Below are 16,560 nucleotides of genomic sequence, written 5' to 3'. Positions count from 1 at the left end.
AGATTCAAGTTGGGTTCAGATTACCAGATATATCAGTCATTTAAAGAATCCAATCCTCCCTCTGTCAGAAGCCAGCACTCGAGTTTCCAGCTGTTGACCCAGTTCTTTCTTTCTTTAAATCTTCAAGTTTCCAACTCTTGACAAAATACTGTCCTGAAAAAAAATTGCATTATACAATAAAGCCTCATACTTTTATGGGATATATGTGATTCATGGATGTATCATAGTACATATCTTTCACATTTTTATTATTTGGAGTTAAATTCAGATTACTCCATGATCTTCAAAGTCTAGAGAGCCACTTCCTGCAGAAATTGATGTACTGCCACTCTAGTACTTTCACTCCAGTGCAGGCAAACACAGTTCCTACATTTTATTAACATATTTGCATATATTATTTACATATCAGTAAATTCCACACTAAAAACAGAGTACAACACAGTCAAGGCATCATTAATTTCTATTTAAGTATTGGATCCATGGATTTTTAACAGCATTTTTTATCCATCCCTAATGACCCCTGACCTAAGGAGGCAGTTAAGAGTCAACCACAACCTTGAGCACTGTATGGACCATAACCAGGTAAGAATTACAGATTTCCTTCTCTAAATATCACCACTGAACCAGATGGGTTTCAATGATGATAACAATCCAGTAGTTTCATGGTTACCTTTTCTGAGACTATCTTTTAATTTGAGATTTATTTAATCACCTGAAGTTAAATTCCCCAGCTACCAGGAGGGATTCAAATCTGTGCCTCTGGATTAATGGTTCAGAACTCTGGCTGCTGGTCCAGTAACTTAACAACTATATTCCACACCATAGGGAAAAATATATTTTTAATGTAAAGGAGCATTAACTGATATTTACATTCCTTTTCATGTTTTATTATCTATACATACAAAAATCATGAAATCAGTTTGTATAATTATTATAAAAATGTTTATTATTTACACTATCAACATATTGAACAAATTCAATAATTGAAAACACCTTTGTGGAACATGCTCAGAGTTGAGAATATACCAGCTACATTGATCAATGAGGTATTAACTTGGGGTTGTGACTGGTTGATCCCACGGAACGATATAGTGGTACAATAACAGAAGTTACAGTTTCAGATTCATTGCATGTAACCTTCTGATATACACTTTGCAGGCCTGCTGTTTTTGGTAAAAGTGCTTGATAATAAGGGTCTTTCCGGAGGAGTTCACGTGGGAGAGAAGTGCTTTTCCCAAAAGTATTAAGGTGTTCAGCTGTGCCTGTGGAAGAATAAGCCTTCGGCCCTTGAGAAGAGGGACTCCAGCAGCGATCTGAGTGGCCAAGGATCTTGCATTCACTGGTGCAGGACCATAAACCTGTGTTAAAGGAAATCAATAGTTTTAACTATCTTTTAATTGGAATATTAACTGCTCTGTGCAATTTACTGAAGACCAGAGAGATTACAATGCCAATTGCTTTAGGCTTAGACAACTGTAATTAAAACTGTTTGAATATGAATACTTTATTATAATTGTCCTTCAGTAATGAGATTATGTGACACTGGACCATATATTTTCAGTAATACTCCCCAAGGGTTCAGAACAATAAAGGCAATCTCTTATGTTAGTTTGGGAAATAGGGTGCTCCTGGACATGTCAGACTGCATTCAAGTTAATCAATGAACACATATAGTATTTAAAGCTGTTTTATTCTGCCTCATTGCAGACTATGTTTATTTCAAACTTCTCTGAAGAGATAACTCTTCAAGCTGCAGTGTAAATGCTATGTTATCCTTGTGGCTGTGTACTGATCCAAAAGGAGCAGTAACAACTTGAAAAATCAGCTCCCAATCCAACCTCACTAAATGTACACTTTCATGTCAGTTTGATTGGATACAATAACACTGGAAGCTGTCCTTAGACTCTCCAAGAGCTTTATATTTTAAAAATTTTTTGATGAAAGAATTCAATACTCCTTTCCATGCTTTCACATTAAAAATAAAATACTGATGAAAAGGGAAGTGCAGTTGTGTATATGCAGAGTTGAATGCCAATGTTGTATTCTGTGTCAATAAACAGCATCCTCCGCAGCAGAGAAAGGAAAACCAAATGGTAAGTTTCAATGGCTATGTTTAAATATGCGCAGGAGACAAAGCATCATTTGTAAAACATGGAAGTTTTCTACTTACAGGAAGTCATACGTACAAGATCTGTTACATTGAATCATGTACTAAAATTGACATCTTCCCATTGACTGAGACAAGCAGGGTGGGTTTGCATGGAAGTTTAAGCAAAACTCCAAATGGTCAAATTCTCAATTTGTGTTTGTTCATTTTTCTCTTAAATCTTTCAAAATTTCCTTCCTACAAATCAAGGCTAATGCACTGGAAATCTTGGAATGAGTGTCAAAGATATTTGCTATATGGTTCCAATGATTAGAGGTTATTTGAAGACAAAAATTAAATGGGGCATTTAATCAAAGTGTGTCAAATTCTTAATAATTTTGAAGAGTGGAAAAATTGCTTCCATAAATAGAAAGGATAAAAACCATAGAGGACTAATACAAGATACCTTTAATAAGAACCTGGCTATGGGAGCTAAACAGTAAGTTGCCCAATAATTGACAAGTAGATATCTCATCTGAGAGAGAAGAGCTTAAAGGCAGTTGTTACTGGAACAGAAGTGGCATTGAATTAAACACTGATCCAAAAACAAATTACAAATGATACTGGAAATATTGGGTTCTGATGGAAGACCATTGACCTGAAAGATTAACTCTCTCTCCCTTCATTTGCTACCTGACTACCAAGTATCTCCAGCATTTTCTGTTTTTATTTTTGATTTTCAGCATCTGCAGCACTATTTTCAGAAGAAATTGATTGGATGAATTAAAAAAACTCCTTCAAATAGCCCGCACTGGCAAGATGCACAAAAAGGTTCTTGCAATGCACAACGAAACACAAACAATAATTTAGCTTTGAAGGATTCATATACAACATCTGCATTAAATATTAGCAAATGCTAACATGGAGCTTAAGCAGCTCACGTGAATAGAGTAGTTATAATGACTCAGAATGGTAAAGAGGCGACCTTAAATTACATTTTCAACTTAGAACCAATGGTTTCCCATAATGACTCGTGTTCAAAATTGCATTACGTACAGTCAAAGCTCAGCAAACATCTGCACTCAGCTGTTGGCTTACCATTTTGCTTCTGACTAAGAGCATTGCTTTTGCTCAGCCCAATGCCGCTGATATCAGAGTCACTGTCATTGAAGTCACTGTCTCCTTTCCCACTGTCTTTTCCGCTGAATCTGTCCTGAGTTTGATTTGCGAGTTCGCTGAAAGAAAACAAAAATCACAAAATGTTGAATATTTTCCTACTGTTCAAAAGCATGCCGCCAATGCCAATATAATGGACAGAATCATTGTGGAAGTTTACACACAAGACTTACCTTTTACTTAAAGTAAACTGTTTGCCTTGCCAGATTGCGATTGGATGAAGTGTTTGGCCGAACCCAGAGGTGGGAGAGAAATGCTGGAACAGTGAAAACAAGAAGAGGAATTAATTGCCACTGCTAACATTAACCGGAGGGTAAAAGAGAAACAGTGTGTTGGGGTAACAGTGTGTTGCCGCTCAGATGTAAACACTGAGAAACAAAGTTGCCAGCGACCCTCACCTGCGGCTCCGCGGCTCTGCGACCGCCCACGGCCGGGTACACCTTCAGTCCGCCTCCGGCGAGCTCCGCGGCTGCGGCGCCGTCGTCGTATCGACCCTCTCCGGGGCTGCCGAGCCTCGCCGCGAACCTGCCCTCCGGCGGCTGGGCTCCCTCCCACTCGGCCGGCTTGCTGGCCCTCCCGCAGGCTGTGGCGATGACGAGGATGGCGGTGAGCAGGGCCGCGCAGCCGCCCGCCAGCACCACGATGACCACCAACGACGTGTCCCAGCTCCGCTTCCCCGGCCGCAGCGGCGCGCCGCCCCCGGGAGCCTCGGCCGCCGCCGCCACCACGAACTGCAGAGTGGCGGTGGCGGACAGGGCGGGCCAGCCGCCGTCACTGACGGCCACGACCAGCCGCAGAGCCCCGAGGCCGAGCGGCCGGCGGCCCAGCCGGATTTGCCCGCTGCCGCCGTCGATGCTGAAGAGCCCGGCCTGGGCGCCGCTCAGCAGCCGGAAGCTCAGCCTCGCGTTCACCCCTTCGTCGGCGTCCCGGGCCCGCACGCGCGTTGCCAGGTAACCGGCGCCGGCGTCGCCGGGCAGCGCGATGACGCAGGCCGAGCCGTTGCCCGGCAGCGGGTGGGTGATGACCGGCGCGTTGTCGTTGCGATCGGCCACGGCCAGGCGGACGGTGGCCGAGCTGCTGAGCGGCGGCGAGCCGCCGTCGGTGGCCTGGAGCAGCAGCTCGGCCTCGGCCAGCGACTCGCGGTCGAAGGAGCGCAGCGCGTAGATGGCGCCGGTGGCCGGGTCGACCGAGGCCAGCGCCGAGCCGGGCCCCAGCAAGCGGTAGGTGACCCGGCCGTTGTGGGCCAGGTCGGGGTCGCGGGCCACCACGGTGGTCAGGTAGGCGCCGGGCTGGTTGTTCTCCAGCACCGACACCCGGTACAGGCGGCGGGAGAAGGCGGGCGCGTTGTCGTTCTCGTCGGCCAGGCGCACGGTGAGGGCGCGCACGGTGCGGCGCGGCTCGGCGCCCAGGTCCTCGGCCACCAGCGTCAGGTTGTACTCGGCGGCCCGCTCGCGGTCGAGCGCCGCCGCCGTCACCACCATGTGGCTGGAGCCGTAGGCCGGCCGCAGCGCGAAGTGCTCGTGTCCGGACAGCGCGCAGGAGACGCGGCCGTTGGCGCCCGAGTCCCGGTCCGAGGCGCTGACCAACGCCACCAGGCTGCCCGGCGCCGCCGCCTCGCTGATGTAGGCCAGGCCGCCGCCGCCGCCGCCGCCCGGGGCCAGCGGCGCGATGCCGATCTCGGGCGCGTTGTCGTTGACGTCGAGGACGCGCACGGTGACGGTGCAGGCGGCGGCGGCGCTCGGCGGGGCCCCGCGGTCGTGAGCGCGCACCTCCAGCTCGAAGCTCGGGCTGCTCTCGCGGTCCAGCGGCCCGGCCAGGCTCAGGCGGCCCGACCGCGCGTCCAGGTGGAAGAGGCGGCGGGCGGCAGCGGCGAGCTGCGGGTTGAAGCTGTAGACCACGTCGCCGTTGGGGCCCAGGTCGGGGTCGGCGGCCTGGAGCTGGAGCAGCAGCGAGCCGGGCGGCGCGTCTTCCCGCAGCTCCACGGCGAACGAGGCGCGCTCGAAGGCCGGGCTGTTGTCGTTGGAGTCGAGCACCTGCACCCGGAGCCGGGCCGCCCCTGTCCGCGCCGGGCTGCCGCCGTCCTCGGCCTCCAGCTGCAGCACCAACTCGGCCTGGCTCTCGCGGTCCAGCGCCTCGACCAGCACCAGCTCGGCGCGCCGCAGCCCGTCGGCGCCGCTCCGCAGCTCCAGAGCGAACGGGCGGCTCGGCGACAGCCGGTACCTCTGCAGCGAGTTGGCGCCCACGTCGGCGTCGAGCGCCGGCTCCAGCGGGACGCGGGTCCCCGGCGCTGAGCTCTCGCTGATCTCCACCCGCAGCTCCGGGCGCCCGAACTCGGGGGCGTGGTCGTTGATGTCCTGCACTCGCAGCTCGACGCGGATCAGCACGAACTTGTCCCCGGACAGGTTCACCACGTCGAAGGGCAGCAGGCACGGCTCGGCCTCGGGCTCGGCTCCCGCCTGCTGCTGGCGGCACAGTTGCTCCCGGTCGATGCGGCCCCCGACCCTCAGCTGCCCGTCGCTCTCGCCCACTTCCACCAGAGACCAGTTGGACTTGTGCATCAGGCGGAAGGTGCCCGCCGCCTCCAGCTGTAGGTCTGCCGCCAGGTTTCCGATTACGGTGCCCGGCGGCTCCTCCTCGTAGATGGAGTATTTGACCGTTAAACAGTCGGCTCTCGGGATGGTTAAAAGTACGAGGAGGAGGCAGGGGAGTCCGGGGAATGGAGCAGGTGCTGGGGCAGCAGAGTTATTTCTGCCTCTTTTACTGGTCATCATTGGACCAGGTTATTCTGTCCACTTTTTAAGTTAGAATCCTTTTGAAAGATCTTGCTTTTCCGAAGTGGGTTACCTCGAATGCACTTTCAGAGCTCAAGTTCTGAGTATAAACTTGCCTGCACAGGCTAAATAACGGAATTGATTCAATTCCCGTTTCTTTCGGGCCATTTTATTGACACGTTTATGTAAATTGGACACTTGGCAGCCAATCGTATTTTGCGGGATGGGACGAAGTGTCCCGGGCTTGAAAGGCTTAACTTCTGAGATCAACCGGGAAGCTGGGAGAAAGTGGTGCTATCAATTATTGCGCCTTTGTCACCCCACGTTAACAAAAGTATACATCCACTGCTATTAAGTGAAATTGGGGGAGAAAAGCGTAAAGCTAAACTTCAGCATTCTGGAACAACCGGTACTTTGTAATAATGTGTATCAATGTGTGCAACTATGTACACTTAATTGTGCCTAACACTACTTTCGGCTGTCGAGACAATAAATCATATACTGACCCAAAGTCTGTAACAATAGGTTCATACATTAAAGTAGTAAATCATATGTACAACCAATCTCCAATGTGAAAAGCTACAATTCACTTAAAGTATGCAATACTAACTTCTTGTGTTAGAGGTTAGATCGTGTATCCTACTGTATGTAATTAGTTTCGTGTGTTAAAGTTTTAAATTATATACATTAAGAATAATTATTGGTGTATGGTAATGCACCATCCTGGCTAATATTTCTAAAACTGTTTTCATCTTTTGACTTTCTACTCAACTAAGACCTTTTTTTATTGTCCTGCCATTGGACTGAATTGCCATCCATTGTCAATTCACTTGTAGCCAGAATTTCTTAAGTCTTAGTTTTTCAATCCCACACCTTTACTTCCAGTGCCCTCCAGGTTCCATCCATTGCATTCCAGTTCTCATTTGCATTCTGCCTCTGGATGAAGTCTGTTGTTGGTCACTGAGGTTGAGCTAGATTGTCTGCTGTCTCTTTGTTCTTTCTGTCTGTGAACTGATCCATATCCTTTTTATACCAACAATTTATATCCACCTCTGCAATACCTCACCTCGTCACCTTTCTCCACCCCACTTCAACCCATCTACTGTTAAAATATTTGTGAAAGCTTTCTTTACTTACAATATTAACCATTCTAGTGCTCTACTGGACAATCTTCCATTCTCCATAAATTTCAGATCATTCAATACTCCTTTGCCTGTATTTCTACTTGCAGCCAGCCACATTTGCTTGCTGATCTATGCTAGCTAGACAAGATCTCAAACTTAAAATTTTCATCCTAGCATAGAAATGCCTGAAAGTTCTTACACCTCCCTATTTCAATAGAGTTCTTAAGCCCTACAATCCCTTAGGATTTTTGCATTCCTCTTGTACATCACTGATTTCCATTGGCCCATCGTAATGAATATTGGAAGTGGGCAAATGTATTGGCCATCTGGCCTGGTAGGAAGAAGCAAGGAGCGCAGGAGTCCTGTAGGAGTGGGCACTTGCATATAAGTTTTCACTGCCATAGAATCTTGGAATTGTACAGAAAGAGACCCTTTGGTCCAACTCATCTATGCCACTCATTGTACCTATCTAAACTTATCGCATTTACCTGCATTAGCTACGTAGTCTTCTATCCCTCGACAATTCAAGTACTTGTCTACATGCAACTTAAATGTTGTGAGAGTATCTTTCTCCATCTCCGCTTCAGGCAGCACATTCCAGACTCCAACAACATCTGTGTGGAAAAATTCCCTCTAAACCTCTTACCTCTCACCTTAAACCTATGCCTCTTGCCTTAGACACCTCCACCATGGGAAAATGATTTTTACTATTTACCCTATTTATCCTTTTCATTATTTTATTTGTCTCTATCTGATCACTCCTCAGCCTCCTCTGCTCCAGGAAGAACAAAGCCCAGCCTATCCAGTCTATCCTTACAATCATAATACTCCAATCCAGGCAAATCGTGTACCTTTTCCAGCACAATCACATCCTTCCTCTCATGTAGTGACCAGAACTGCACACACTGTTCCAGTGTGGGCCAGTCTATGTTTTCTAATGCTATAACATGACATCCCAGCTCTTATATTCCATAGCCAATGAAAGCAAGCATCCCATATGCCTTCTTCACCACTTCATCCACCTGTGCTGCCACTTTCAGGGATCGATGTATCCAAAGGTTCCTCTGTTCATCAACCCTCCCTAGGGCTTTACCATTTACTGTGCGCCTCCTACTCTTGTTTGCCTTCCCAAAGTGCATCACTTGTCAGGATTAAATTCCATTTCCTGTTGCTCCACGTAATTTTCCAGCTGATCTAATTCATGCTGTATGCTTAAGCAATATTCCTTGCTGTCTACAACACCACCAGTTTTCATATCATCTGCAAACTTACTTATCATACCTCAAACATTCACATCCAAGTCATTAATGTATATTACAAACATCAAGGGTGCCAGCACTGATCCTTGTGGTCACAGACTTCCAATCAGAAAAGCTGCAATGATGAGCTTGACAACATCTTGAGCTCCTGCCATTTAGAGTAGATTCACCGTGCTGTCTGGTAAATGACTATACAAAGAAACAAGGATAAAGTATATATACCATTGTCATATTGGTTACTGTAGTTATGGATTCAGACGGGCATTTCTGAAACCACAGATGTGAATCTCATTTGATAAATTGCTTCCCTGGTACCTGTGGAGGAGGTAGGAATCAAAGTCCAAGAGCCAAGAGTTTTAGGAAACCGAAGAGCAGGAATTTTAAGGATTACTCTTGGTGTCATAGGACAGAGAGTAATAATAGCAACAAGAAAAGGTAACTTAGTACATGGCTGGAGAAGTAGACAGGAGATACATGTAAACTGGAGTAGCTCAGCAAGGGGAACCTGAATGAGCCATCAAGAAGAGAAGCAAGGTCCCACAGAGAATGTAGAGAACAACGACTTTAGAATAAAGAATGGTTCAGGGTTAGTGGCAGAAGTAGAGCTCTAGGGTGTGCATTATGGTCCACCAGTGGAAAGGTGATGAAAGAACAAAGCTGAAGGCAAATTTCAGAAAGATGTAAAAGCAATAGAGTAATAATGATGGAATTTCAATATATCGGTTAAGACCAGCATAGAATTCCAGGAAGGTCTACCAGAGACTTTGCTGTATCAATGAGGAAGGACCAGTACTGGACTGAGTTTTGAGCACTGAAATATGGAGCATGTTTCACTAGAAGATCGTGTGGGAAACAGTGAACGTTGTTGTTAAATTTAGAGAAATTATGAAGAAGCACACTTAGCAGTGAAGATGTTCAACTTGAAAATGGCTGATCTTAGAGAGTTGAAAAGGGATCTGACCCAGATGAATTGGAAACAAAGATTGGCAGGTAAAGTAGTAAGTGAGCAATGATGGTACTTAAAGAGGGAGATGGTTTCTGTATAGGCTACATAAATTCCTGTGAGATATTGAAATGAAATGAAATACTAAAAGGAGACATGAGAAATGTCAGGTTTATAATACAGTAGAGAATTGAGAGTTCCAATAATGTTTTAAATGATAAAGGTTTTCAGTGGTTTAAATCAGTGGAAAGTGTCTATTGGCAAGAGGGCTCGAAGCCAGAGATACATATTTTAGATAATTGGCAAAAGAACCAGAGGGCAAATGACAATTTTTATGCATTGAGTTTTAATGATAGGCAATGAATGCACTGCCTGAGCAGGTAATGGAAGCAGATTCAGTAACAACTATCCAAAGGGAATTGGATATGCACTTGAAAAGGACAAATGTTGAAGAAAATTGCTGGAAGGTGGGACTGATTGGATAATCCGTTAAGAGCTGACATAAACACTGTGTGCTACATGGCATCCTCCTGTGCTATATACCAAAGCACAGCTTTCAACAGAGTTACAAATACTTATTTATAGCATTAATTTTGTTGGAAGTTTTATAAACCATATAAACTGTTGCATGTAACTAATTTAACACAAGATAGCCACATGATTTGTAGAGGGTGGTTCATAACTAATGAACCTTATTTTTTTTAATATCAACAGTAACTTGTATTTAAGTGTATAGAACCTAAAACACAACAATATGTCCCAAGGCTAATTAACTGCAGGAAAATTTTCAAACTAAATTTAACACTGAGCTACACAAGGATCTTGGGCAGATGACCAAAAACCTGATTAAAAAGTTAGGTTTTAAGGAAAAATTTAAAGAAAGAGAGAAAGATTTAGGGTTAAAAAAATACAGAAACCAGACACTTGCTACTTGAAAGCATGGCCATCAATGATGAAGCCATGTTGAAGATTCAAAGGGAGGTTGACAGGGTAGATGTTGGGGTGTTTTCACAAGCGAGAGAGTCTTGAACAGGGGGACATAGCTACAAGATATGAGGCTGGTCATTTTAAACTGAGGTACAGAGACATTTGCAGAGAGTGGCGAATCTCTGCAATTCTCTGCCCAGCTGGGTGGTGGAAGAATTAGAAGTACTTAAAGTGGAGGTGGATAAATATTTGATAGATCAAGGAATAGAAGGGTATGGAGAAATGCACAGGAGCTGAGGCCAGCGTTGATCAGCCATAATCGTATTAAATGGAGGGGCAGGGTTCAAGGGCCTGATGGCCTACTCCTACTCTTATTTTCATTTGTTCTTATGTATGTGTATATTTGGTGGCCTCTGACTCCTTCACTGAAGCTTACAAAAGGACAGGCCTTACATTAAACATCAGGAAGACAAAGGTCTCCTACCAACCTGTGCCTCAACTCACAGCAATCAAGATCCATGGATCATCTTCGATATCTCAGGAGTCACCCCAGCAAAGGCAAACATTAATGACAAAGTTCACCACCATTCACCAAGTGTTGGCACATCTTTGATTGACAGAGGAACAAATTGTCCAACACCTCAAAACCAGCACCAAGCTCATCATCTACAAGAGGCAGTGATCCCTGCTTTCCTGTATACTTTGGAGATGTGGATGACCTATAGCAGGCACCTCAAATCATTGGATGAGCACCACTAAGCATCTCCCCACATTCTCCAAATCCACTGTAGGGAAAGATGAATCAATACCATCATCCTCTCCCGGGAAAATATCCCCAGCAAGTCACCCTTTACCCCAAAGGACTGCATAAGAAGGAAAAAGGATGTAAGCAATATAGATCATTGCATTTTCCAAATGGTGAGGTGCAAGGAACTGCAGAGGATTGAGTGGATTTAGCGATCCATGGATAGCATTAAAAACTAGCAAACAAGAACAACACATATTTAAAGAGAATAATGGAATATTGGCCTTTATTGTAATAGGCTGGAAGACAAAAGGATAGATGTTATCTGGAACATCGCTTTCCATTCTTGATACCGGCTTTTAGGAGCGATACTCAGCCATAGAATGCAGGTTTACCAGAAAAATATTGGGGTAAAAAAGGGCTTATACTATAACTATAGACTAAGCTTGAATTCCTTTGCATATAGAATATGAAGGAGTAATCTAACTGTTTGTGATAAGTTGATGGAAGATAGAGTGATTTTTTTTTGGCTGGGGAAGTCCAGAAGAAGGGGAATTGTCTTAAAATTAGAGCAGCTGTTCAGGGATGATATTCAGGAAGTATGTCTTTACACTAAGGCTGGTGGAAATATGGATTCTCTTCCACCAAAAAGCTGCTAAAGATTTGTCCCTTCAGAATTTGAGGTTTGATTTTGAAAAGCAATCATTTTGCAGTTTTCAGAACTGTTGGGTATGAATGTGCACTAGTGTACATTGCCATATACTAACTACAGCTGAAAATCACATATTCTAATGTGCATTAATTATAGTTTGACAAATAAAACCTACAATGTTTCTCATCTACATTCTGCACTATTGACATACAAAAATCCCAGAGAAAGGAGCAGGGTTTCTTCAAGTTGTGTATTCCTGGAAGAGAAGTGTCAGTGAGTTAAACAGTAATTGAAAAGCAAAATAAAATTACAGATGCTGGAAATCTGACGTAAAACAGCAACTCAGCAACACCCACCTCTGCTTCACTATATTTGCTGATGAAATCTTCATTAAATGCTTAGTTGTCTCTAATTCTGATCATTTCAGTACTTTTCTTCCCCTTCAACCACCTGGTACCTTCCATAAACTTGAGTTCATTCAAAACTGCTGCTTGAAACCTAATTTGAGATGAGTTTTGCTCACTGGTCAACCCAATAATCACTAGGATCATATACAATGATATATGACCTCTGGTGACTTCTAATCTGGAATGCTTGAATTTAATCTCATTTTTGTTTTTTTTAAACAGTCCTTGTTTTTTCCTTCCCCATTTCCATTGCTGTGGACAGGTCTACAGCTATCCAAGACTTGTATTGCTCCTCCAATACCTCTTTATCCATGGTTGCCATTCTTCTACCCTCAAGAGTTGTATCTTCAGCTGCCGTGGCCCTCGACTCTGGAACTACCTACCATAATCTTCGCATATTCCTGTTTCTCTCTCCTGCCCCCCCCCCCCCCCCCGGAAACCCAACTCTCTAATCTATTTTTTTTCTTGTCTAATAAATTAGGCGGCTTGGTTTTAAATTTTATTTGATAACGGTCTTGTGAGGCGCCTTAGGATATTTTCTATTTTGAAGACGCTGTTTAAAGGCATGTTACTGCTACTAATGTACAAAACAGGTTTCCCTTTATACGCATTGGTATATATTATATTATCTCACGTTAAGACACCAAACCGTATATACGAATGTGTACAACTCTAGCTTCATAAAAAAAACGCCAAACTATAAACGCCAATTTACATAAATCTAGTTTCAGGTTGAAACACCAGACCACATACATTGATGTTCATAGCTCCAGATGCACGTGTTTTAAAGCTGCAACTTCATAACATAATGTACGAAATGGTTTCATGATTTAAAGCTGTACCATATGCACATACATTTTAATTAATTGTGTGCACTCCGCATATTCATATTCGTGATTAAAACCATGATAAATTAACCTAATTGAAAAATGTTTATTTTAAACACACGCGCCCTTATCAAACTTTGGGTTTATTTTATAGGCGCCGATTTAGTTTGTGTGAGAAAAGTGGAATTTTGCTTCAATACTTCTTTGTACTTTTTTTTGGTTTCTGTATATATATCACCTTTCTGGGCGAACTCTTTGCCTGTATAGAAAATAGTGGCAGGTGAAGAACAACCGCTTCCAATAGGATTTAGTTTAAGCACTAGCAGATTTAGCGTGGTTTCAATGGTCAGATTAGTTCAATCGCTTATGAAAGTCTCGTTAGCAGTACGCGTAGAAAAGCCCGACAGGGCACCCTATTTGAGGCATCAATGCTTGTTTTATTTCAATGCAGCAAGCCCAAAGGATACTCGACAATTTCCACAGAGGATCCGCGCTAAGTTTAATACAATGAGCAATCGCCACATGTATCCATTCTGTGTTTCTATGCGAACACAATCAACTGCCATAACTCTTTGACTAAACGATGATGTGGGCTGAATTGGATACAATTGCGTTGGATATTAAAATACATTTAGTGATCCACCCCAGCGATATGCATGTTACGCCTATCTCGGGATTTTATTTCCCATCTTTCGTGCACGCTAACACTTGGCTCTTTTTTTTATATAGAGACAAAAAATCAGTAGGCGGTTGGGATCGTTCAACTCGGGGGAATGAAACCATCTGCCATAAGAGCTAAAGAATCAGGAAACAGGTCGCGTGATAGTATTTGTGTTACCCTGTACATTGAGTTCCATTCAGCGGCTGGAAATGCTTCACATCTCGGATTCTCGGAGGTGCTGATTGTGTCTTTTGCAATGTTTAAATGTTATCATTTGAGTTTATCATGGATAAAGTCCAAAACACAATTCATATATACTTCTGCTACATTTGCGCTCGTAATGCACTATCGTTATATTATTAGCGTATTAAATACTTTAATAAGTTTGTTCATCATTTGTAAATGTTCAGGTACAATTGGGGTTGATAGGAAAAATAAATTCCAGCCACTAGTGGGAAACAATAACATTTGGGAATGTAACGAATACAGTTTACCACATAATGCCACCCAGAACAAGACTGGAAGAATAAAAAATAGTGACTAAAATAATTTCTACAGTTTATTAATGAAAAATAAAATGTAATATAAATGGAATATACATTCGCGCAGTGGGTTATGTGTGCGCGGATTCCTATCACATCTTTTTATTGTAACGTTTAAAGTGTTTAAGTACGTTCTAAATTGCGCTTAAAGTAATTAACTGGAGTGAGGCCACGCGAGTGGAACGAGACTAGATTGTTGGAAATGGTTTGAGTTTCCCAGGGATGGATCAAGGATTATGTAGACGGGAATGTGAAAAGCACCCTCACTACCCGAATCCCTGCAGAGAAAACTTTTGCCAATCACTTGTCCAAAGAACAAAGGAAGGTTTAATCGCCTCGTTAACATACCAAAAGAGAGCGGAGCCATCTCAAAGGCTCATTTTCCAAGTAACTTGGCAGACAACTGCCTAGTGATCACGAGAGCAAACACGGACACAATGGACCTATTTCTTTAAGGGAAAGCAAATGCTCGATGCCAAGAAGTTGGATTTAGTCGGACTGTGTCTAATGCCGGTATTGTGTAAAACGCGTGCAGACAGAAAGCTTGAAATGAAATCACGTGACAAACAGACTGCCGCTGATTTAAAGAGAACTTTGTAGCAGTCTGGAATTGCAGGTCAACCTGACAAAATGTAATTACTGATAGAAAGCAAACTTAAAAAAATACTTTGGCATTTGTTAAACTAATCGGTTTATTTCTTCCCCTAAGCAGTTTATTTAAATTAGCATGTTTTTGTCTGAGGCAAGCCAACGTGTATAGACGAAATTCTGGGGAACGCAGATTATTTATAAACAGGCTAGTAAACCATGATCGGGGTGCTGTGAGGCCTTTTTGTGTTTGTTAACTTGTATAAAGCTGCCCGTACAGTAAGCATGTCAACATTTTATCTCTCCAGAATAAATCACTTTATATTGGTTATTTTATGGCTCCAGTTCATAGATATTGATTGGGAGAAATATCCAACGATTCGCGGTCGGACAAACCGTGTGGGTTCCTGCGATCGGGATCCGGGATTCATTTTCTTCTTTGTATTTTACTCGCTGCATTAAAACATCGCAAAAAAGAGAGCGAAAGATACCGGTGTATGTATTCTCCTTTTAGTATCCCCTCTAGCAATGCATGCATGAACTAAAAAAAAGCCCATGGGTTTAAATGCAAATATTATAGAACATTATTTTTACCCTCAAAAGGTCACATCGGAAACACGTTTTTAATTATTTACTATATCATAAATTTCACCAATATCCCCTGAAATTTGAATATTTAGTACAAAAACTATTTCACAATATCTGCTAATCACTCGTCTCTTTATTTAATTGACAAGACTGGAGTCTGTGGACTTATGTCTGAAATATAATACGACCTCCTGACAGTTCTTTTTATCAGCGGTCAGTATGGCTGCTAACGAAACAAAAGAGCTACAGCATAAAGCCCATCTCTTCAAACTAAAGCGTAATGTACATTTCTTCCACACAGTCATAAACACCGGGGCCATTCCATCTAATTTTAAAATTTAAAAACAAACTCTAACTCTAACACTCCAACATTTATTGTATGGAATTTAAGAATAGGTTTATAAGTATTTTCCAGATCCAAATCATTGTAACCCCTCAAGCGCAAAGCGAACAAAAGGTGTGTACGTGTGAAAGGAGCTGCTGGTGACAGAGGTGCTGAGCAGCGGCTGATGGGCACATTCAGGATCCAAGAAAAGCGTCTCAAATCCTCCTTAAATCATCATTGAAAAGTCATTAGAAATCTGGCAGGAACCTCTGCACAGATTGGCAAGAAAAAGCACAAAGCATCAGCTTCTTCACATGATGGGAAAGTAAAGAAGTGGAACAATTTCAGATGTCTTTTTTAACCAACATCCCATGCAACGAGCCATGTAAAAAAACACAACAGACAATGCAAATTGAAACTGCCATTATTTTAGCATCTTTGCGATTTTATAGCTTCTGATGCATTTGTGATACCTATATTTGGTATTGCCAAATTTTGCAAAACAATTACTTTAATATTTAACTCGGGGGATAATGTGAGGGGCGGAGTGTGGGGTTATTGTTCCATAGGCGTAGGTACAACAGAAAAAAAGGGAAGAGAGGGAGAGAAGGAAGCAAAAAAATCCACCTGGTTCTGAAAAAAGCAATCTTATTAAGGGATAAAAGTGCATTTAAATTTAATTCACTAGAATACTTTAAATTTAATGCAATTTAAAGGAACCGAGTACGCCAAAAGAATTAGAGTGTATTTAATATTTAACTAACTTGGTTGCAAGGCAATCAGTCTGGACCTCTCAGATTCCTTACATTTATCAGCTATAACATTGCCCGTGTACATCAGAGAATGTCCAGAGCAAAGTTTTCCTTTGACTCAGTCTGGAATCTTGAACAGTTAGTTAGAAAAAATAGTGATCTGCATCAACAGTAACCACAATTAGAA

At 43.2% G+C, this 16,560-nt stretch overlaps 1 protein-coding gene across 1 annotated transcript; it reads right to left on the bottom strand.

Moving 5' to 3' along the window:
- Window positions 1–307: 307 nt before the first annotated feature.
- LOC127576050 (protocadherin-8-like) lies at window positions 308–7,028 on the bottom strand. The gene is made up of 4 exons (XM_052026383.1): window positions 3,661–7,028; window positions 3,436–3,518; window positions 3,185–3,321; window positions 308–1,358 (listed from the first exon to the last, which is right to left on the bottom strand). Exons 1-4 carry the CDS (start codon window positions 6,031–6,033, stop codon window positions 1,039–1,041), a joined length of 2,913 nt encoding a protein of 970 aa, XP_051882343.1. The 5' UTR covers window positions 6,034–7,028; the 3' UTR covers window positions 308–1,038.
- Window positions 7,029–16,560: the final 9,532 nt, after the last annotated feature.

Source organism: Pristis pectinata, chromosome 11 (assembly GCF_009764475.1).
Source record: "Pristis pectinata isolate sPriPec2 chromosome 11, sPriPec2.1.pri, whole genome shotgun sequence".
Classification (NCBI taxonomy): domain Eukaryota; kingdom Metazoa; phylum Chordata; class Chondrichthyes; order Rhinopristiformes; family Pristidae; genus Pristis; species Pristis pectinata.
The sequence above is the reverse complement of the archived record's forward strand: the minus strand, read 5'-3'. Positions and strand labels throughout refer to the sequence as shown.